This window comes from Pseudophryne corroboree, chromosome 10 (assembly GCF_028390025.1).
Source record: "Pseudophryne corroboree isolate aPseCor3 chromosome 10, aPseCor3.hap2, whole genome shotgun sequence".
In the NCBI taxonomy this organism is placed as follows: Eukaryota; Metazoa; Chordata; class Amphibia; order Anura; family Myobatrachidae; genus Pseudophryne; species Pseudophryne corroboree.
Genome location: NC_086453.1, coordinates 192,039,674 through 192,061,752, shown reverse-complemented (window position 1 = coordinate 192,061,752; position 22,079 = coordinate 192,039,674). Strand labels below are relative to the sequence as shown.

The following is a 22,079-nucleotide window of genomic DNA, read 5'->3' as shown; positions in this document are numbered from 1 at the left end:
CTAGTTTATTTTCTGAACCATTGTAGTTGCTCAGTTTATGGGGCCTATTTATCACCATCTGCATCCAGGATGCGGATGACAGGTGATAAAATCGCCCCAACTCGCACTGCGATAATTGATAACATCGCAGGGATGTATCAATTATCGCATGCCGGAACAGAGCTTGCGGGTCAAGCTCTGTCCCTGCGATGCCTCTTCGCAGCATCATCAGGGTATTTTTCGTAAAAAATACCCCGATGTCCTGCTGCGCATGTGCTGCCCCTGCCGACATCGCCGCTACCACCGCTGCCCGGTCGACCCCCCATTGTGACTACCCCCGCACACCTGGATTCCCCCCAGAAGATCAATATACTCACCTGTCCAGGGAGCCGGTCTGCGCTGCTTCAGGAGGCTGCCGGGCGCCGGGTCCTTCTCCTGCGCTGTGACCCCCGGTGCTGTAAAGTGCGCTGCCATTTTGCAGCATCACTTTACTGCACCGGGGTCACAGCGCAGCATATGGGGGACCCGGCGGCCGGCAGAGCTCACCGAAGCAGCGGACACCGGCTCCCCGGACAGGTGAGCATGCTTTGGGGGTTTTTTTTTTTTTTTGCTTTTTATTTTTTATTTTTACACTGTGATCAGCTTGTGTGTCCATCAGACACACATAGCTGATCACTCTGCCAGGTCCCCGGTCAGCAGAGAAAGCTGGGCAAAAGGGTGCATATCGCAGTGCTGCCCTGTGAACTCGCCAGCCTGAGCTGTTAAGATTATCACAGGGCACACTGCTGTGTTTTTTCACATTTTTATTTTAGTCAATTTGGCCACATCACATTTCCCCTTATAAGTATGGGGAATGCGATGTGGCTTACTAAAAAAAAAAAAGTGAACTAAAGGGTTTGGATCAGTTTTTTCGTGAAAACTGCTCCAAATGCCCTTTAATTTATTCAGGTGATACTAAAATAATGTGGTATGAAAACATCCTTTTTCACATTATTTTAGTAAAAATAATGTTAATAAATAGACCCCTAAATGATGTTGCATTGTAGGTCTGCCAGTACAAATTATGCTACACAGTATCACCAATTTACAATATGACATACAGTGACCCTGTTCATACTGTGCCACATTAGAGTGCCCTCCAGTTCAAATGATGCCATGTTACAGTGCCTCAGTTCATATTATTCCACACTATAGTGCTTGCATTTAATATAGTTCTTATTATGTAACATTATAGTGCCCTCCACGTTACAATGAGCAAATCAGATTATGACATATTACAGTGCCCTTCAGTTCATATTGTGCCACATTACAGTGACTTCCCGTTCAGATTTTGTAACATTACAGTGCCTCTCTCAGACTGAGTTTTTGTTGGACCCAAACTAGGGTTAGCACCAGGAATTGGACACAAAGACTTAGGATTTAAGCAAGGCAGTTTTATATAACTTCTCTGCATACAGGAAACAATGAAACAAGAATAACTTCCTAACTTGAATTAACTATGGAGAAACCTCAGACTTGAGGTGATAGGCAGACTTGCCTAATCCCAGATGGCAGGAGAAGTTCATAGACACAGTTCAAAAGCTGGCACATGGCTTGGTGCTGGATCCAAGAGACATCACAGGATAACAAACTAAACAGTCACTGATGCACAGCAAGATAGATTTAATTAAACAGCTTTGGATACACAACAGACCTGGATATCTGGATAGCCTTAGATGACTAGCAGACCAGTATAGCTGGGTAGCTTTTGGATAAACAACAGACCTGGATATCTCAATAGCATTGGATGAATAGCAGACCAGGATAGCTAGGTGGCTTTGAATGCAGAGCAGACCAGGAGAGCTGGATAGCCTCGGATGCACAGAAACAGAAGGTCAGGAGAACCGGATAGCCTTAGATGCACAGCAGGCCAGGACAACCGGATAGCCTCAGCTGCACAGCAGGCCAGGAGAGCTGGATGGTCAGGTGATGCAAATGTACTGGGGATGCCAGAGCTTCTTAGCAGATGTCAGCTGAGTATTCCCTTAGTAGAGAAAACTGTAGACCTGGAAAGACAACAAAGCACTGACACTGTTGCAGCTCCAACTCACCAGCTTTATACCCTGGAGTGTCAGTGGATTGGCTGGAGGAGTCAGCTGAGACTGAGCCTGGCTGGGATTGGACTGAATCTTGTCACCTGACCAGAGGAAGGATGGCGACATCCAAGTCTGGCCTTGGAGGGAAATTGGTTTAAGCCTAAACATCATGAAACAGTGCACTATGGAGTCTCTCTGAGGATACTGGATACTGAGAGTGCTGTACAAGACAGCATGAACAGAATTCACTGACAAGCTGCATAATGAGCCAGGAGAGTACAGCTGCTGATCATTGAATACTACAGATACTCTCACAGAGAAATTGACACACAGGTGACTTAATTAGGAGTAACGCAAACTGTAGCTTGTATACTGAATTTCAGGAGTGAAATTCAGGGGTGGACTCTGGACACCCATCTTGAATCTCAGAGGAACTCTGAAGAACTTCATACATAAGAACTGGAGAAGAACTTACCTACATCAATGCCTTTTCTTCTTACGGGAACATCTGGACTTGATCGGAGAGAGCGGAATTTCATATGAAGGAAGAACGTTTTCAGGAAACATGGGACCTCCCAGGTGAGGAGTAGCATCATAAACTATATCAAATTAAGAGTCTGAGTCCAAGTCTAATGGAAGATACCAGTCTTCTTTAGGAGTAACTACATCTGTGTTGTATGGTGCTTTATCAAGTTTAGAACAACGCAAGAAACATGGACTGGAATAAAAGGAAATCTAACCAATTCTTAAATCAACAGTCTGCTGTCTCTGATGTTTTCCAATTCTTGGCATTCTTAAAGTTCCTAATGTATTGGTTCGTCAAGGCATTATCTTGCTCATAAAGCGATGGGTCAAAAAACAGAGCACCGAATGGATGTTCTGAAGACTGAGTAGAAAATGAAATTGGAGGACTAAAGCTTTTGGAATCTCCGATGGAAGACAATGAAGTAAAAGCAAGCCTCAAGTCAGTGGTTTCAACCACTTGAAGTCTTTGATGATCTGGTTTTGCTCAGGCAGTAATACTGTGGGGGAGTCCCCAACGAGCGACTATTTGGCTGACTGTAAAGAAAACTCAGATGATCTCATGCAGTCTTTGGAGAAAATTCCTGTAAAACCGCTTCAAAGAAAGCAGAAAGGTGATTCAATACTGGATCTTTGGATTCAATAAGAGAGTTGGCCTAATCCATGGCTTTACATTTAAAGGCTGGAAGAAAATACTTTACTACATTAGCAGGAGTAATACTCATTGAAATTTCTGAGTCAATATTAGTGAGGTACTGGCGAGCTATAGAACTGTGCTGAGATAAATCTCTGTCAAAATAAGGAGATGCTGGAGTATCAAATAATTGATTTGAAGACTGGTTGTCAATTGAAGTCTCAGAAGACAGAGTAGGACCAAATAGAACCAATGCCATTGAGGCAACCTTTGACTTGGGTACATATGCTGACTTTGGATTAACAGTTTTAGTATTTTTCTTGACTTTTGACACTACAACAGAGTTATCTTGACATCGATGAGTAGAGGTACCAGTGTAATCTGCAGAGGCTGTGGACTCTGAACTTGAAGGTGAAGAAACAGAGGCAGACCGAAGTCAATTTTTAGAACTAGGTGGTGGAAGTCCTTTACTGGGACAAACTGACAAAAGTTCTTTACTCGGACCAATGGATAGAACCGGTTTGAGTCCAGATGAGTTTGAACTGGCTGGTACTGGAGGAATCCATGGACCCACAGATGGAGACAGTTGAATCAGCTGGAACTGAAGGAGGCTGGTCCAGACAAATGGACGAGACTGGATTGATTCTGGACGAACTTAAACAGTCTGGGAATAGTGGAGTTTTAGGACCTACAATTGGAACCGGATTGTGTCCTGAGGTTTTGGATTCGGCCGGAACTGGGACAGACTGACCAGGCTGGACCTGGAGTATTGCTGGACTGGCTGGTACTGGGATGGACTGACCTGGAGTATAACTGGACCAGCTGGAAACAGGATGGACTGACCAGGTTGCACCTGGAGTATTGCTGGATTGTCTTGAACTGGAGGAATAGAGTCCAAGTGTTTAGATGGCCCATCCTGGACCTGAATCATGCTGGATGCCAACATGATAATGCTCCCGGGAAGATGTCAAACACGAGTTCGTAACTGCATCTGTAGCAAAAAAAAAATCACCTGGGAACATGGCTCTGGATACTTCACTTGGGGCTGGAACTCTGGTGACCCCTCCTCGGATTGACGAATCAGACACCTCTCTTAGGGTGGGTGTTTCTAGCACCCCTCCTGGGGTTAACAGATCAAAACTCACACAAGAGGGAACTTGGTTTAGGCCCAAACACCAGGAAACAGTGCACTATGGAGTCTCTCTCTGAGGATAATACACTGGATACTGAGAGTGCTGTACAAGACAACATGAACAGACTTCACTGACAAGCTGCACAATGAGCCAGGAGAGAACATCTGCTGATCACTGAATACTACAGATACTCTCACAGAGGAATTCACACACAGGTGAATTAATTAGGAGTAATTCAAACTGTAGCTTGTATGCTGAATTGCAGGAGTGAAGGCAGAAACCATGGCCAGTATTTACTAAAAAATCGAGTTTGTCCGATTTGTGTTTTTTTTTTTCAAAGTCCCAATCCGGGAATTCACTAAGCACAAATCTCGGCAGTGTCTGGTCTATTCGTAATGGATTTAATGGCAAAGTTCTGAAATACGAATGAATAGACCATCGGTCAAACGCGTCTGTTATTTCATACAATACGGGTATTCACTATTCATTCATATTTGTGTGTTAGTCTCTGAGTGCTCAAGTGCGGGTCTATTTTTTTGCGAATCGTTAAAAAAAGCAGCAAAAAAATAGACCTGCTTTTTCCAGTCGAGTTTGGATAACCATGCACGGATCAGTGAGATTTGTGCATGGTTATCTATGGGAAAGGGTGTGTTTAGTGTAAAAACAGAAAAAAAAATGCGTGGGGTCCCCCCTCCTAAGCATAACCAGCCTCGGGCTCTTTGAGCCGGTCCTGGTTGACAAAATATGGAAAAAAAAATGACAGGGGTTCCCCCATATTTCATCAACCAGCACCGGGCTCTGCGCCTGGTCCCGGTTCAAAAAATACGGGGGACAAAAAGCGTAGGGGTCCCCCGTATTTTTTAAACCAGCACCGGGCTCCACTAGCCAGGTACATAATGCCACAGCCGGGGGACACTTTAATTGTGGTCCCGGCGGCCCTGGCATTACATACCCAACTAGTCACCCCTGGCCGGGGTACCCTGGAGGAGTGGAAACCAATTAAATCAAGGGGTCCCCCCCTCCAGTCACCCAAGGGCCAGGGGTGAAGCCCGAGGCTGTCCCCCCCATCCAAGGGCGGCGGATGGGGGCTGATAGCCAAGTGTAAAAAATCAGAATATTGTTTTTAGTAGCAGTACTACAAGTCCCAGCAAGCCTCCCCCGCAAGCTGGTACTTGGAGAACCAGAAGTACCAGCATGCGGTGGAAAACCGGGCCCGCTGGTACCTGTAGTACTACTACTTAAAAAAATACCCAACAAAAAACAGGACACACACACACCGTGACAGTATAAGTTTATTACATACATGCACACCTCCAAACATACATACTTACCTATGTTCACACGAGGCTCGGTCCTCTTCTCCATGTAGAATCCTCGGGGTACCTGTGAAAAAAATTATACTCACATAATCCAGTGTTGCTTGTCTTCTTTGTATAATCCACGTACTTGGCAAAACAAAAAAATGGAAAACCGACCACGCACTGAAAGGGGTCCCATGTTTACACATGGGACCCCTTTCCCCGACTGCCAGGACCCCCCCTGACTCCTGTCAAAGAGGGTCCCTTCAGCCAATCAGGGAGCGCCACGTCGTGGCACTCTCCTGATTGGATGTGTGCTCCTGTAGTGTCTGTGAGGATGCACACGGCAGAGATACAATGTAGCGCCTATGCGCTCCATTGTATCCAATGGTGGGAACTTTGCGGTCAGCGGTTGACCGAAAGTAACCTCTCCGCTGACCGCAAAGTTCCCACCATTGGATACAATGGAGCGCATAGGCGCTACATTGTATCTCTGCCGTGTGCATCCTCACAGACACTACAGGAGCACACATCCAATCAGGAGAGTGCCATGACGTGGCGCTCCCTGATTGGCTGAAGGGACCCTCTTTGACAGGAGTCAGGGGGGGTCCTGGCAGTCGGGGAAAGGGGTCCCATGTGTAAACATGGGACCCCTTTCAGTGTGTGGTCGGGTTTCCGTTTTTTTGTTTTGCCAAGTACGTGGATTATACAAAGAAGACAAGCAACACTGGATTATGTGAGTATAATTTTTTTCACAGGTACCCCGAGGATTCTACATGGAGAAGAGGACCGAGCCTCGTGTGAACATCGGTAAGTATGTATGTTTGGAGGTGTGCATGCATGTAATAAACTTATACTGTCACGGTGTGTGTGTCCTGTTTTTTGTTGGGTATTTTTTTATTAGTAGTACTACAGGTACCAGTGGGCCCGGTTTTCCACCGCATGCTGGTACTTGTGGTTCCAGCTTGCGGGGGAGGCTTGCTGGGACTTGTAGTACTGCTACTAAAAACAATATTCTGATTTTTTTACACTTGGCTATCAGCCCCCCATCCGCCGCCCTTGGATGGGGGGGACAGCCTCGGGCTTCACCCCTGGCCCTTGGGTGACTGGAGGGGGGGACCCCTTGATTTAAGGGGTTCCCACTCCTCCAGGGTTCCCCTGCCAGGGGTGACTAGTTGGGTATGTAATGCCAGGGCCGCCGGGACCACAATAAAAGTGTCCCCCGGCTGTGGCATTATGTACCTGGCTAGTGGAGCCCGGTGCTGGTTTAAGAAATACGGGGGACCCTTACGCTTTTTGTCCCACGTATTTTTTGAACCGGGACCAGGCGCAGAGCCCGGTGCTGGTTGATGAAATATGGGGGAATCCCTGTCATTTTTTTTTCCATATTTTGTCAACCAGGACCGGCTCAAAGAGCCCGAGGCTGGTTGTGCTTAGGAGGGGGACCCCACGCAATTTTTTTCTGAATTTTTAACACTTTAAACACCTTCTTAAGGTACACAATGAAGCCCTGCACGGATCTCACAGATCCAGCCGGGATTCCTTGTGTTTTGTCAGGCAGTGTTTTCCTCATCACTCCCGTAAAACACTGCCTGATTACGAATCACATCGACATCGAAAATACGAATTTGGAAAAATCGCCAGCTTAGTGAATGATCATATCAGGATTCAAAAAGTTGCAGTAAAATGCACCCGATACCATTCGAGTTCAAACACCCTTAAAAACGGCAAAAACACGAATCTTTGTAAATATACCCCCATGAGTCAGGATTGTGACAGCCCCCTTACCATTATAACATCCACTACACACTTCTCTAACTGAAAATGAAATGTCACACAATTCAGACTGGGCAATAGATCAGACCAAATTGCTTAGCATGCAAATCTGAGAAATTTTATATACTGGTTCCAGACCCCACCAAGTCCCTGGGCCGCACTGCTTGCCATCCCCTGGCAGAGGCGTAACTAGGGCAGGGTGAGTGGGACACGTGCCCTGGGTGCCTTGGCAGGCCCAGCAGAGGGGGGCACCGCCAGCGGCCAGGGCATCATGCCCCACTCGCCCCCGTCACGCTGCAATGTGAGGGGAGGAGAGCGCAGCATCTTTCCTGCCCCTCAATGTCCTCACTGCCGCACGGCGCTGCCAGCAGCGCTGCGTGTGTCCAGTCTCCGGCCGCGTTAGCCAATCAGAGCTTGCGGACCAGCTCCTGATTGGCTGCCTGTCCGCGAGCTCTGATTGGCTAACGAACCGGTGCCACATAGCCGCCGCCGGAGACCTGGAGCGTTGAGGGTCAGGAGAGGAGCTGAGCTGCGCTCTCCTCCCCTCACATAGCAGAGGCTAGGAAGCGGTGAGTGATGGGGGGTCTTATATCTGGTACTGTGGGACATGTATCTGGCACTGTGGGGCATGTATGGCACTGTGGGGCATGTATCTGGCACTGTGGGGCATGTATGGCACTGTGGGGCATGTAACTGGCACAGTGGGGCATGTAACTGGCACTGTGGGGCATGTATCTGACACTGTGGGGCATGTATGGCACTGTGGGGCATGTAACTGGCACTGTGGGGCATGTATCTGGCACTGTGGGGCATGTATCTGGCACTGTGGGGCATGTATGGCACTGTGGGGCATGTATCTGGCGCTGTGGGGCATTGTAACTGGCACTGTGGGGCAATGTAACTGGCACTGTGGGGCATGTATCTGGCACTGTAGGGCATGTAACTGGCACTGTGGGGCATGTATCTGGCACTGATTGGCTAACGAACCGGTGCCACATAGCCGCCGCCGGAGACCTGGAGCGTTGAGGGTCAGGAGAGGAGCTGAGCTGCGCTCTCCTCCCCTCACATAGCAGAGGCTAGGAAGCGGTATGTGATGGGGGGTCTTATATCTGGTACTGTGGGACATGTATCTGGCACTGTGGGGCATGTATGGCACTGTGGGGCATGTTTCTGGCACTGTGGGGCATGTATGGCACTGTGGGGCATGTAACTGGCACAGTGGGGCATGTAACTGGCACTGTGGGGCATGTATCTGACACTGTAGGGCATGTATGGCACTGTGGGGCATGTAACTGGCACTGTGGGGCATGTATCTGGCACTGTGGGGCATGTATCTGGCACTGTGGGGCATGTATCTGGCACTGTGGGGCATGTATGGCACTGTGGGGCATGTATCTGGCGCTGTGGGGCATTGTAACTGGCACTGTGGGGCAATGTAACTGGCACTGTGGGGCATGTATCTGGCACTGTAGGGCATGTAACTGGCACTGTGGGGCATGTATCTGGCACTGTGGGCATGTATCTGGCACTGTGGGGCGTGTAACTGGCACTGTGGGGCATGTAACTGGCACTTTGGGGCATTGTATTTGGCACTGTGGGGCATTGTATCTGGCACTGTGGGGGCGCTGTATTTGTCACTGTGGATCTGACACTGTGGGGCAATTGTGTATCTGGCACTGTGTAAAAAGGGGACTCTGCACAGGTGGGGCAGATATAACATGTGCAGAGAGAGTTAGATTTGGGTGGGTTATATTGTTTCTGTGCAGGGTAAATACTGGCTGCTTTATTTTTACACTGCAATTTAGATTTCAGTTTGAATACACCCCACCCAAATCTAACTCTCTCTGCACATGTTATATTTGTCCCCCCTGCAGTGCACACGGTTTTGCCCAACTGCTAACAAATTTGCTGCTGCGATCAACTCAGAATTAGGTCCTCAGTGCGCATGTGTGAGATCTCGCTACTCACGTGAGATCCCACATGCAGCCTGGAGCCGGGAACTGCCACAGCCGTGGAGATAGGGCATCGACACCTGCAGCTGTCGAAATTGATAGCTGCAGGTATCGTAACAGTCAGTGCCACTGGCCCTCATTCCGAGTTGATTGCTCGCTAGCTACTTTTAGCGGCCATGCAAACGCATAGTCACCGCCCACAGGGGAGTGTATTTTCGCTTTGCAAGTGTGCGAACACCTTTGCAGCCGAGCTCTGCAAAAATATTTTGTGCAGTTTCTGAGTAGGTCTGAACTTACTCAGCCCTTGTGATCACTTCAGTCTTTTTGTTCAGTGCAATTGACGTCAGACACCCGCCCTGCAAACGCTTGGACACGCCTGCATTTTTCCAAACACTCCCAGAAAACGGTCAGTTGACACCCATAAACGCCCTCTTCCTGTCAATCTCCTTGCGATCACCCGTGTGAATGGATTCTTCGTTAAATCCATCGCTCAGCAACGATACGCTTTGTACCTGTATGACGCGCATGCACATTGTGGTGCAAACACATGCGCAGTAGAGCCCTGATCACTGTGCTGCAAAAAACAGCAGCGAGCGTTCAACTCAGAATGACCCCCACTGTCTGTTCTTACATTGCCCTGCATATTGGCGTGCTAACAAAAAGATAGCAGCGCCAATAATGACAGGAGAGCATAGCGCCCCTGTCACTAGGCACACACCGCCACTATCCTACATGGGGGAAGCGGTATCAGTGCACATAACATGCACTGATACCACTACCTCCCCCAGGGCCGGATTAAGGCCCACATGGGCCTGGGGCTGAAAATGATCAAGGGCCTATTATGAGAAATTGAGGAGGTGTGGCTAATGTTGTGTGGGTGTGGCCAGTGATATATGGGCGTGTACACGCCCTACATTTTAAGCCCTAATGTTTCCCAAAAACCGTAAAAGTAGAAAAACAGCATCACTTTCTGAGGAGTTAAAAATATCATGTTAATTCTTATCATTTATGGCAACCATTTGACCAGCTGGGTCGGTAATCATAATCATGCTGTCATGATGATGGGCCTATTTTTATCTGGGGCCTGGAGCTGGAGCTCCATCCGCCCCATTGTTAATCTGGCCCTGACCTCCCTCCTCCGATAATGATAATTAATACATCTACCCCATAATCTCTCTTCAAGGCTTAGTACATCTCCCTTATGTGTCTATGAACATTTATACCTGTCAGGAAAGACAGCTAATTTCATGTGGGCATGCAGAAATCTGAGTTTCGAAGAAAAAACTATGCAGCTTTGACATTAAGTGAACTGAGCCACTGTAGGCTTGGTAGGCTGGTTAGCTGCTATAAGTGAGAAATGTTTTCTTCCCTAGGAGTCTGGTGAGTCTTCTGGACATTCCCAGAAAGTAGGCAACTATGACATACACAGTATGTTGTCAGCTCATATATCTGTATTATTGTTGTATGAATTCACACCCACTAACAGTCCTGATTTCTGTGTCCAAGTATTATAATTATTTAATTTTATTTTTTTTACTTATATAGCGCCACATGAGATCCGCAGCGCCCAATTACAGAGTAAACAAATAAGCAAAACATAAAGACAGTGAAGTATGGCAGGGATTTGCATTTTAGGAGTCCCACATTTGTCAGAGTAGTATGGTTGGAGCCAGGGCCATTTCTTTGGGCAGGTGAGTAGTGCAACCGCATTGGGTGCCCGCCGCGGCACTAACTGTGGCTCCCTGTTTCACCCTCCTATTCCTCCCCAAGTAACCCGCTCGGGGGACGGAGTTTCGCGGAATGACGTTGCAACCCCGTCACGATACGAAACTCCCCCCCCCCGAGCGGAGTACAGAGGGGGATCCAAGTTAGGAAGAGGGAAAGGCCGGCGCGAGGAGCGACTGGTGAGGCGGGCCGAAGAGCGGTAATCGCCTCTGTAAGTATTCTTTGTCTCTCTCTCTCTCTCTCAATGTGTAAAATGGGGATACCTGCCGTAATGTGTGAAATGGGGACTCTTGCCTGCCGTAGTGTGGGGATTTAATGTATCAAGGGCATTGCGGTGTGTGGCATAATATGGAGCAGGGGGCATTACTGTGTGGGGCTTAATATGGTAGAATTTTTTTTTTCCTGTGGTGGTCGTGATCTGTTGGAGCAGGGTCAAAAACTGGATTGTGAGGTAGTCTTTTCAGATGAGGCCATGCCCATTTAAATGAGACCACACTCATTTAGATGAGGCCACGCCCCCTTGCCGCGTGCGCGAGCACATTTTTTTTTTATCTAGGTGTGTGGGGGGGGGCCACATTTTTTTATGTCATGGGGGGGCGCATTTTTAAATCTCGCACTGGGAGCCAAATTGGCTAGAAACAGCCCTGGTTGGAGCGTAGTGTGAGCCATTTAGGATGTGGCCGAAAATTTCCCAATTTTCATATTCAAATGTTGGCACGTGATTTACAAACCATTCTCGTTGAGGTAGGTCCCTGCAGCACAATTGACGCAGATGAAACAGCATTTGTACTGTCCGTTTTGCTGCTTTTCTTGCCCTGGTAAACATTCAGCAGAGCACACAGATGAAGGAACCTAATATCCAAAAGAAGGACAGTCAAAACAACAAGGCTGTGAATCATAGCCCCCGGAAAATTAATTATTTATGTTTTTGTTTCTCAGTCTCTAGACATGTCAGGGTTGATAATAAGCAGGCCATGTGTGGATGGATTTGGATGATCAATCTTTATTTTTACCCCATTAAATTGACCAACAAATGTACTGTGTAGATAAAATAAGATCCAGTTTTATCAGATATAGGGGGAGCCTTGGAGAGAGATAAAATGAAGAAGTTGCCAAAAGTAACCAAGTTCTATCATTTATCTAGCACAATCTTTGACTGACAGGTAGACGTTGATTGGTTGCTTTGGCCAACTTCTGCACTTTATCTCTCTCCAGAACTTGATACATCTCCCCCTAGGGGGGATCCAATTATCCATGGTTAATTACCATGGCTAATTGTCTCACCGGGGCTATCCTATCAGCCCGATAAGCCGGCGTGAGCCGTGGCTTATTAGGGATTTTGTTTCACCTGCCTCAGGCAGGTGAAAACAAATCCCTGGAAATAGCCCCAAAAACGGGCCTGTTTCTACGGAAAACACACAGGTTTCACTGAACCTGTGTGTTTTGTGAGAAAATTTTATTTTTTACAGGCGACCAAATTGGATAGCCTGTAAAAAAAAAATCAGTGAAACATTGGGAAAGATCGCAAAAAATTTAAATTTCTTCTCAGGTAATTGTATACACCCTAGGACTGAAAATTGGATCTGATGGTCTAGTCCCAGACCATTCACTTCACTGGGGAAGTGGTCAGGATCCAGTAGGCTGGTCTAATCTCCATGGAGTTCAGAATAACTCCCTGAAGAAAATCCATGAGTTTCACAGACATTCCGGAAAAGCAAGCAAGTATGGCCTTAAAGGGGCAGTGCAAATCAAGGAAAGCCCGTAGAAATCCACTTGTCTGCTATCGTGCACCTTAGAGAGGTACACAGACAGAAATGCTCTGCGCGGCCACACAGCTTTACTTGTTTGTTAGGTGGATGGCTTAAAATTTGTTTCACTGTATTCGCTGTGACACAGCAATGTAGAAATCTTAGTAGAAAATATACTAAATAATTCTGATTAGAGGTGTTATGCAGACTACAGTGTGCTATGGGCTATCTGATGGTTGGTAACGCTCATGCAATGACACTTGCCCAGCAGTTTTTTAGCCTCCTGCAGCCAAAGACTTCGCCTATAGCAGACGCCTTTCCAGGGCAGATTAGGTCCACCCCGTACTCAGATGCCCCCAGGTTTATGTAAAGGCAAAGCGGCTATTGGAGGCTGGGCAAGAGTTGGTTGCAGTATGGTGAGACATACACTGAATCTAGAGACCTAGATATCTAGATACCACTACACTACACGCAGACAGAGAGAAATAACCAAATGCACATGAGTGCCACAATGCACAGGTTGGAATATAATCTTAACAAAATCAATATGTACTATATATACTACAATGCACAGGATGTTATTAGCAACAAGACTGTATATACATGTACAATGCACAGGGTGTTATTAGCAACAAGACCGTATATACATGCAACAATGCACAGGATGGTATGAATAATAAATAATTTAGCAGTGAGTTCCAAAAGGAGCTTGGCAGAGCAAGGCATGGTACAGATAACAAGAATACTTAGCTGCAGGAGACCCCTGGATTCCAGGCAAGGTTGGACAAAGAAAGACAAGGCACGGTAAGGCTGGAGCTGTACTTCCAGGCTAGGTCTCACATGTACAATCAGGACCTCAGGTGACAGGTAATAAACTCAGAATTCTGGCAGGACAGGCTACACAGGATTCTAACTGGACTGGGTATCACAAGTAATGTAATAGCACCAACTGCACAGGTACCAGAAACCACCACAGGACAGGGAATGGACACAGGTACCAACAGGAACTTTGATCTTCAAGCTATAATGGGCCTCAGATGAGGGTCAGGCTAGGTAATAAAGGAATCAAGCCCAAATCAGGATGGCTGGAAGCCTGACACAAGGTAATGGCCTAATTATCTGACAGGTGAGAATGCACAGGCCACCCATACAGGAGACAGGCTGCAATAAACCAGACACAAGGTAATGGCCTAATTATCTTACAGGTGAGACTGCACAGACCACACATGCAGGAGACAGGCTGCATTTACACAGACTCACCAAAGGCGGCCCGCAACAGTACCCCAAACAAGTACATAAGAAAACCTGGAATGCTAACGGAATACAACAGTCTCACAACATAAAAACATAAGCAGGAATGAACCACAGTGGTGGCTCATGACAAGAGGTCCCAACTCGATTTGCCAGTAGGATAGGTATATAATCACCTACTGTATGTGTTTTACATTGCATAGTGCTTTATCTAACAATTTACATCACCGTATCTATATTATAATTGAACATTAAATGTAAATCACAATAACTAACCACATTATTTGTTGTTTTCCAATCAATTTTGCCTGGGTTGATGTCAAGGTTTCCTAATCCATTGTAAGACCCAACATTCTCAATTGGCGTCCCACCCGACCATTTCCAGTAGACAATGTCATATTTAGCAGGAGAATCGCCATTCTGATCAAAGTTTATGTTATTGTTCAGAAATGAAAAATTCACTTCCCTGAGAGCTTCTGTGATCTAACATGGAAGAAAAATATATATTTGTGAGAACATTTAAATAAAAAGTCAGGAGTTTTCCTTGGATGATTTTCTGGGAGATAACTTCTAAAGGGCAAACTACACCTATATACAAAGCATTCTGTATTATAGAGTTACAATCTACTCAGCATTTTCTCTGGCAGAGATAAAAAAAAAAAAACATAAAAACCAGAAGCTATTTACAAAGTGCTCCCAAACTCCCGTAATTCAACACAAGATCCCCTAAATGATCCACTCACACATGTCAATGCATGTTATTTTCAAGCTACTGCACATACAGATGTGTCCTCACACATCTTATTTTTACAGCCATGGTGTGGTGTTTTTGCAAATCAAATGCATTGCAGGAATGCGCATCGCCATGGTTGCTTTCATATGCAAATGATCGCAGGCGTGTGCATACGAACACGCGCCACGATTGCACACAAAACAGGCATTATAGCTTCGGGTAGTGGGAGCATATTCTCCCGCTACCCATCCCCACAGTGTCTCTCTGCCTGACATGCGCGAATGCCATGGCATACTCCACAACATGGCAATCTTTATCACGGGCAAAGATGTTTACTGGCACATATGTATTGTGGCCGCTTCAGGTCTGGTGACAGGTGGTCTAAGGGGATACCCGTACCTGGCCCCAATGTTGTGAGGGGCCCAAAGATTTGGAGGGGCAGTCAGCATGGATGTGGCAGCAGCAGCAGTGTGGCGCCACTAGGAATTTATTTATTTAGTTGTTGCGCCAAAAGGAAGTCACTTCAAATCAGGGGTGGATTGGGATGCCATGTCGGGCCCGGTGCTCCCCTTAGTGGCTGTTCTCCCCTGCCCCCACTGCCAGGCTGATATATATAAAGCTGAAGTTGCCACGACCAGAGCTTCTGCACATGTGCAGAAGCTCACTCAAGATGCCAGAGCTGCGCTGCTGTTCTGACCTTGCTCCTCCTCCCCCAGCTCCCGCACTTACTGTCTAGCTGCTGAGTGCCGCGAGTAAGGATCCCTGCGGACAGACACAGCGGGTAAGTGTACTGTGCTTAGGGGATGCTTCCAAGACACAGATATGTGTATATTTTTTATTATGTATGGAGGTGGAGGCGGCTGTATAAAGTTATTTGTACAGGGGGCTACTAATGTGTGGGCATAGACACTACTACTAAAAGACACTACTACTGTAGGCATAATGTGTATAAGTGGCACCACTGTGGGCATTATCTGTATGAGTGGCAATACTGTAGGCAGTATCTGTATGAGCAGCGATACTGTAGGCATTATGTGTATAAGCAGAAATACTGTGGGCAATTTGTCATACTTTCCTACCTGACCCTCTCCATGAGGGAGAAAATGCTCTGTTCCTGGACTTTCCTGGTAATGTATGATTGCCATCACCTGTGATGAAACACTTTTCTTATCAATTAACTAGCTCACCATAGGTGATGGCAATCAAACATTACCAGGAAAGTCCAGGAACAGAGCATTTTCTCCCTCATGGAGAGGGTCAGGTAGGCAAGTATGCATTATATGTGTAAGTGGCAATACTACTATGGCCATTATGTGTATAAGCAGCAATACTGTGGGCATTATGTGTATAGGCGGCAGAACTGTGGTCATTATGTGTATAAGTGGCACTTCTACTATCGGCATTATGGGGCTAATTCAACAAGGAACACAAAACTGCAAAAATTGCAAAAATACGTAAAATATGAGACAAAAAATAAAATTTCTGAGACCAAAAAATACAATTTCTGAGACATAGCAAAAACTGCGTATGCACTATGAAAACTAAGCATGAAGGGGGCGTACTAAAGGGCTGGACTCGCAAAAACTACGAGCAGGGGCGTGTTGTGGACATATGCAGAATTTAGATAGACGGAGCATACACATTTTTTGCAACTGAACGCACATTTATGGTGTGCAGTTTCTGAGTGACTACAGGTCAACCTTAAAATCTGCACAAGGTGACCTCAGTTTTAGAATGTTCGATGTATACTGCAATCATTGCTTCATTACACCCAACTGAAGCAGCTAACGCTGCTGACCACAATTCAGTTTATTCAGCTGCATTGAAATTAGCAACATGTAAGGGAGCTTTAAACTATTTAACACCATACTTGCCTACCTGACCCTCTCCATGAGGGAGAAAATGCTCTGTTCCTGGACTTTCCTGGTAATGTATGATTGCCATCACCTGTGGTGAGCTAATTGATAAGAAAGGTGTTTCACCGGGTTCAGTATGGTATGCCGGCGGTCGGGCTCCCGGCGACCAGCATACCGGCGCCGGGAGCCCGACCGCCGGCTTACCGACAGTGTGGCGAGCGCAAATGAGCCCCTTGTGGGCTCGCTGCGCTCGCCACGCTATTTTATTCTCCCTCCAGTGGGGTCGTGGACCCCCACAAGGGAGAATAAGTGTCAGTATGCCGGCTGTCGGGATTCCGGCACCGGTATACTGTGCGCCGGGATCCCGTCAGTCGGCATACTGAAGACCACCCGTTTCACCACAGGTGATGGCAATCATACATTACCAGGAAAGTCCAGGAACAGAGCATTTTCTCCCTCATGGAGAGGGTCAGGTAGGCAAGTATGTTTAACACATTTATTACTCTAAAATATATGTTAGTAGTAACCTAATAATTATTTAAGTTAATAACAATGCAGGTTTGTCAAGAACACACTTGTTTTCCTACAAACATGTACAATAACATTTACAAGCAGGATTTATTTATTTTTTGTTTGGTAAATGGCTTTTTGTTTAAAAGCTGAGTTTTTTTATGATTTAAAGCAACAAACAATTATTATCTTCAAAAATCATACCCGCATACATGTGTAAGGATTTTTATTTTTTTTCCCCTTGACAAAGAAACAGATTGCAATGGATTTGTAAGGGGTTGCGCTATAGAACCAATTAAATGTATTCAACACCCGTCTGATTAAAAATGTTTATTAATTACACATAAAACAAAATAAACGCAACATTTAGCATGTAGCAAAAAAACAGGTGTGGAATAAACACCCTCTGATGGATAACAAGTTTATATAGAAACAAAGTTGATAAAAATGAAACAATTAATTGCAACTGAGTTTCAATAGCTAACTTAGTTGCATTGGAATTATAAATATTTATTAAAACCGTCCCAATTGACAAAAGTTGATCCAATGAATTTTATAGGTGAGCTGGGGTTCCCATATAACCTGAGATTGCCCGGCTAAATTGTTTTAAATAACGCTGGTATATTATCCTGGTAGCCGCATATATAACAATTTTTGGCCGGCCACAAATGGTTGTACTCACTCTGTCCCATATGTGCTCGTATCAGGGACCTGTTGGCAGGTGTGAGGAGATTCTGTGTAGCCCGAGCCTCCCCAGGTACACACAGCTTGCAGACGGTAATGCTTGTTACCTGCGGGCCGGAACGATTTCCTTAATGCGGCTGACAGCTTTCGTCTGTGAGTTTCAGGGCTCTGCTTCTTAGGCTACTGGACACCATTAGCTCCAGAGGGTCTGATCGCTAGGTACGCCTAGATGCTCGTTCCCGGAGCCGCGCCATCACCCCCCTTGCAGAGCCAGAAGTCAGAAGACGGGTGAGTAGAAGAAGATCAGAAGACTTCGGTGATGGCTTTGAGGTACCGCACAGCGGCCGCACTGCGCGCCATGCTCCCACACACACAGCGGCACTACAGGGTGCAGGGCGCAGGGGGGGTGCCCTGGGCAGCAGGAATCCTCAATAATAATCTGGCAAAAGAGGCTTACAGTGCCTGGGCACTAAAAACCATACCCCTACCAGTATAAAAAATTTGAAAAATAGTGGGGCTGAAGCGCACCATCGAGGGGTCGTGGCTTAGCCCTCACAGCTCTAATCAGCGCCATTTTCTCTTCACAGAGCTGCAGAGACGCTGGTCCTGACCTCCTACACTGCTGTGCAAGTAACAGGGTGCAAAACAGGGGGGGGGGGGACGACACAGTATTTTGGTGCTGATTTATATATATATATATATATATATATATATTTAAGCGCAAACAGGTCTGAGGCATTGTTTAATACTTTCAGTACCGAGATAGGCACTGGGTTGTGAGCTGGCAAAACTCCTTCTGTGTTTCTCTAACAGGCTTTGCTGTGGGTCTGTCCCCTACAGCCCCAGTGTGGTTGTGGGTTTCGGTACGTGTTTGTCGACATGTCTGAGGCTGAGTGCTCTTCCCAGGAGGAGCTGGAGGGGTGACCACAAAGACTGTGGGAGTGACCGTGTCGGCACCGCCAACGGCTGATTGGGTAAATATATTGAGTGTTTTGAATGCAAACGTGACTCACTTGAATAAGAGATTAAATAAATCTGAGTCTCAGAACCAGACATGGAGGAAATCCATGGAGGATGCATTATCACAAGTACAGACCCCCTTGGGGACACAGAAGTGTTCATTTACCCAGATAGCGGATACAGATACCGACACGGACTCTGATTCCAGTGTCGACTATAGTGATACCAGATTGAATCCTAAACTGGCTAAAAGCATTCAGTACATGATTGTGGCGATAAAAGATGTATTACATATTACGGAAGACCCTGCTGTTCCTGATACTAGGGTCTGCATGTTTAAGGGAAAGAAACCTGAGGTAACATTTCCTCCCTCTCATAAACTGAACGCGCTTTTTGAAAAAGTTTGGGAAAATCCTGATAAGAAAGTACAAGTTCCCAAGAGAATTCCGGTGGCATATCCGTTCCCCTCTGGGGACAGGGATAAGTGGGAGTCGACCCCCACGGTGCACAAAGCTCTATCAAGGCTGTCCAAAAAGGTGTCTCTTCCGTCTCCTGACACGGCAGCCCTAAAGGATCCTGCGGATCATAAGCAGGAAAATACACTAAAATCCATTTATGTCACTACAGGTATGCTGCTCAGACCTGCCGTTGCATCGGGCATGGGTGAGTAGCGCTATTGAAAAGTGGGCAGATAACTTGTCATCTGAGATAGATTCCCTGGACAGGAATAGCGTCCTCTTGACACTGGGTCATATCAGGGACGCTGCAGCCTATCTAAAGGAAGCTGCGAGGGATATTGGCCTTTTGGGGTCAAGGGCCAATGCCATGGCTGTCTCGGCTAGGAAGGCATTGAGGATTCATCAATGGAATGCTGATGCTGACTCTGAGAAGACTATGGAGTCTCTGCCGTTTAACGGTAGTGTCTTGTTTGGTGACGGCCTCACTGACCTGGTATCTACGGCTACCGCAGATAAGTCATCGTTCCTACCTTATGTGCCTGCACAACAAAAGAAAACGCCCCACTTTCAGATGCAGTCCTTTCGGCCCAATAAATACAAAAAAGGACGAGGGTCTTCCTTCCTTGCTACGAGAGGAAGAGGAAAGGGGAAAAGGTCACAGGCTGTGGCAAGTTCCCAAGAGCAGAAGTCCTCCCCGGCTTCTACCAAATCCACCGCATGACGCTGGGGCTCCTCTGCGGGAGTCCGCACCGGTGGGGGCACGTCTCCAACTCTTCAGTCAGGTCTGGGTTCGCTCGGCCCTGGATCCTTGGGTATTAGAAATAGTAGCCCAAGGGTACAAATTGGAGTTTCAAGACGTGCCCCCTCACCGATTTTTCAAATCGGCCTTGCCAGCTTCTCTTCCAAAAAGGAAGGTAGTATGCGCTGCAATACTAAAGCTGTGTCAAAATCATGTCATTGTCACGGTACCCCCGTCACAACAGGGGGAAGGCTTTTATTCAAGCTTGTTCGTGGTCCCGAAGCCGGATGGCTCCGTCAGACCGATTTTGAACCTAAAATCCCTCAATTTCTATCTAAAAAAATTCAAATTCACGATGGAATCTCTCCGAGCAGTGATCTCCAGTCTGGAGGAGGGGGATTTTATGGTGTCGGTCGACATAAAGGATGCTTACTTACACGTTCCCATATATCCTCCACATCAGGCTTACCTGAGGTTTGCTGTTCAGGATTGTCATTACCAATTTCAGACGTTGCCGTTTGGCCTGTCCACGGCTCCGAGGATTTTCACCAAGGTTATGGCGGAAATTATGGTTCTCCTGCGCAAGCAGGGAATCCCAATTATCCCGTACTTGGATGATCTCCTGATAAAGGCGAGATCCAATTTTCCAGGTAAAATAGTCAAGCCAGGAAAAATTTCCAGGTAAAATAGTCAAGCCAGGAAGCTTGTCTGCACATAAACATTCTGGAATTAAGGGTCATTTACAACGGCCTTCGGCAAGCGGAACATCTTCTACGTGGTCTGCCCATCTTGATTCAGTCAGATAACATAACAGCAGTGGCATACATAAACCGCCAGGGTGGAACAAAGAGCAGAGCGGTGATGGCGGAGGCCACAAAAGTTCTTTGCTGGGCGGAGAAACATGCAAGCGCTCTGTCAGCAGTCTTCATTCCAGGACAACTGGGAAGCAGACTTCCTCAGCAGACACGATCTCCATCCAGGAGAGTGGGGTCTTCATCAAGAGGTATTTGCAGAAGTGACAAGTCATTGGGGAATTCCTCAAATAGACATGATGGCATCTCCCCTCAACAAGAAACTTCAGAGATATTGTTCCTGGTCGAGGGACCCTAAAGCAATAGCGGTGGACGCCCTTGTGACACCGTGGGTCTATGTGTTCCCTCCACTTCCGCTCATTCCGAAGGTGATAAAGATCATAAGAAGAACAAAGGTTCAGGCGATCCTCATTGTTCCGGACTGGCCAAGGAGGGCTTGGTATCCAGATCTTCAATAATTACTCATAGAAGATCCCTGGCCTCTTCCTCTACAAGAGGACCTGTTACAGCAAGGACCGTGCATATATCAAGACTTACTGTGGCTGAGTTTGACGGCATGGCGGTTGAACGCCAAATCCTAGCCCGAAAGGGTATTCCCGGTGAAGTCATTCCCACACTTCTTCAGGCTAGAAAAGAAGTAACGGCGAAGCATTACCACCGTATTTGGAGAAAATATGTGTCTTGGTGTGAATCCAAGAAGGCTCCTACGGAAGAATTTCAGATGGGGCGTTTACTCCATTTTTTGCAAGCAGGTGTGGATGCGGGCCTAAAGTTAGGCTCCATTAAAGTACAAATTTCGGCCTTATCTATTTTCTTTCAGAAAGAATTGGCCTCCCTTCCAGAAGTTCAGACCTTCGTGAAGGGCGTGCTGCACAACCAACCTCCCTTTGTGCCCCCAGTGGCACCATGGGATCTTAATGTGGTGTTGCAGTTCCTGCAATCTCATTGGTTTGAACCTTTGCGTAAGGTTGAGTTGAAATTCCTTACTTGGAAAGTAGTCATGCTGTTGGCCTTGGCATCCGCAAGGCGGGTGTCTGAATTGGCGGCTTTGTCTCACAAAAGCCCCTATTTGATCTTCCATGCAGATAGAAAGGAGTTGAGAACTCGTCAGCAATTTCTGCCAAAAGTGGTTTCATCCTTTCATGTAAACCAGCCTATTGTGGTGCCAGTGGCTACTGACGCCTTGGCGGAATCGAAGTCTCTCGATGTGGTCAGAGCTTTGAAAATCTATGTC

The 22,079-nt window shown here is 46.7% G+C and overlaps 1 protein-coding gene across 1 annotated transcript in view; it reads right to left on the bottom strand.

Moving 5' to 3' along the window:
- Nucleotides 1-22,079, bottom strand: part of LOC134966335 (taste receptor type 1 member 2-like) — a 65,340-nt gene that overhangs the window by 17,771 nt on the left and 25,490 nt on the right. Inside the window, exons 3-4 of the mRNA XM_063943005.1 lie at nt 14,370-14,576; nt 11,826-11,946 (exon numbers count right to left, since the gene is read on the bottom strand). Of these exons, the coding sequence (XP_063799075.1) occupies nt 11,826-11,946; nt 14,370-14,576 (328 nt within the window). The remainder of the gene's footprint in view (nt 1-11,825; nt 11,947-14,369; nt 14,577-22,079) is intronic.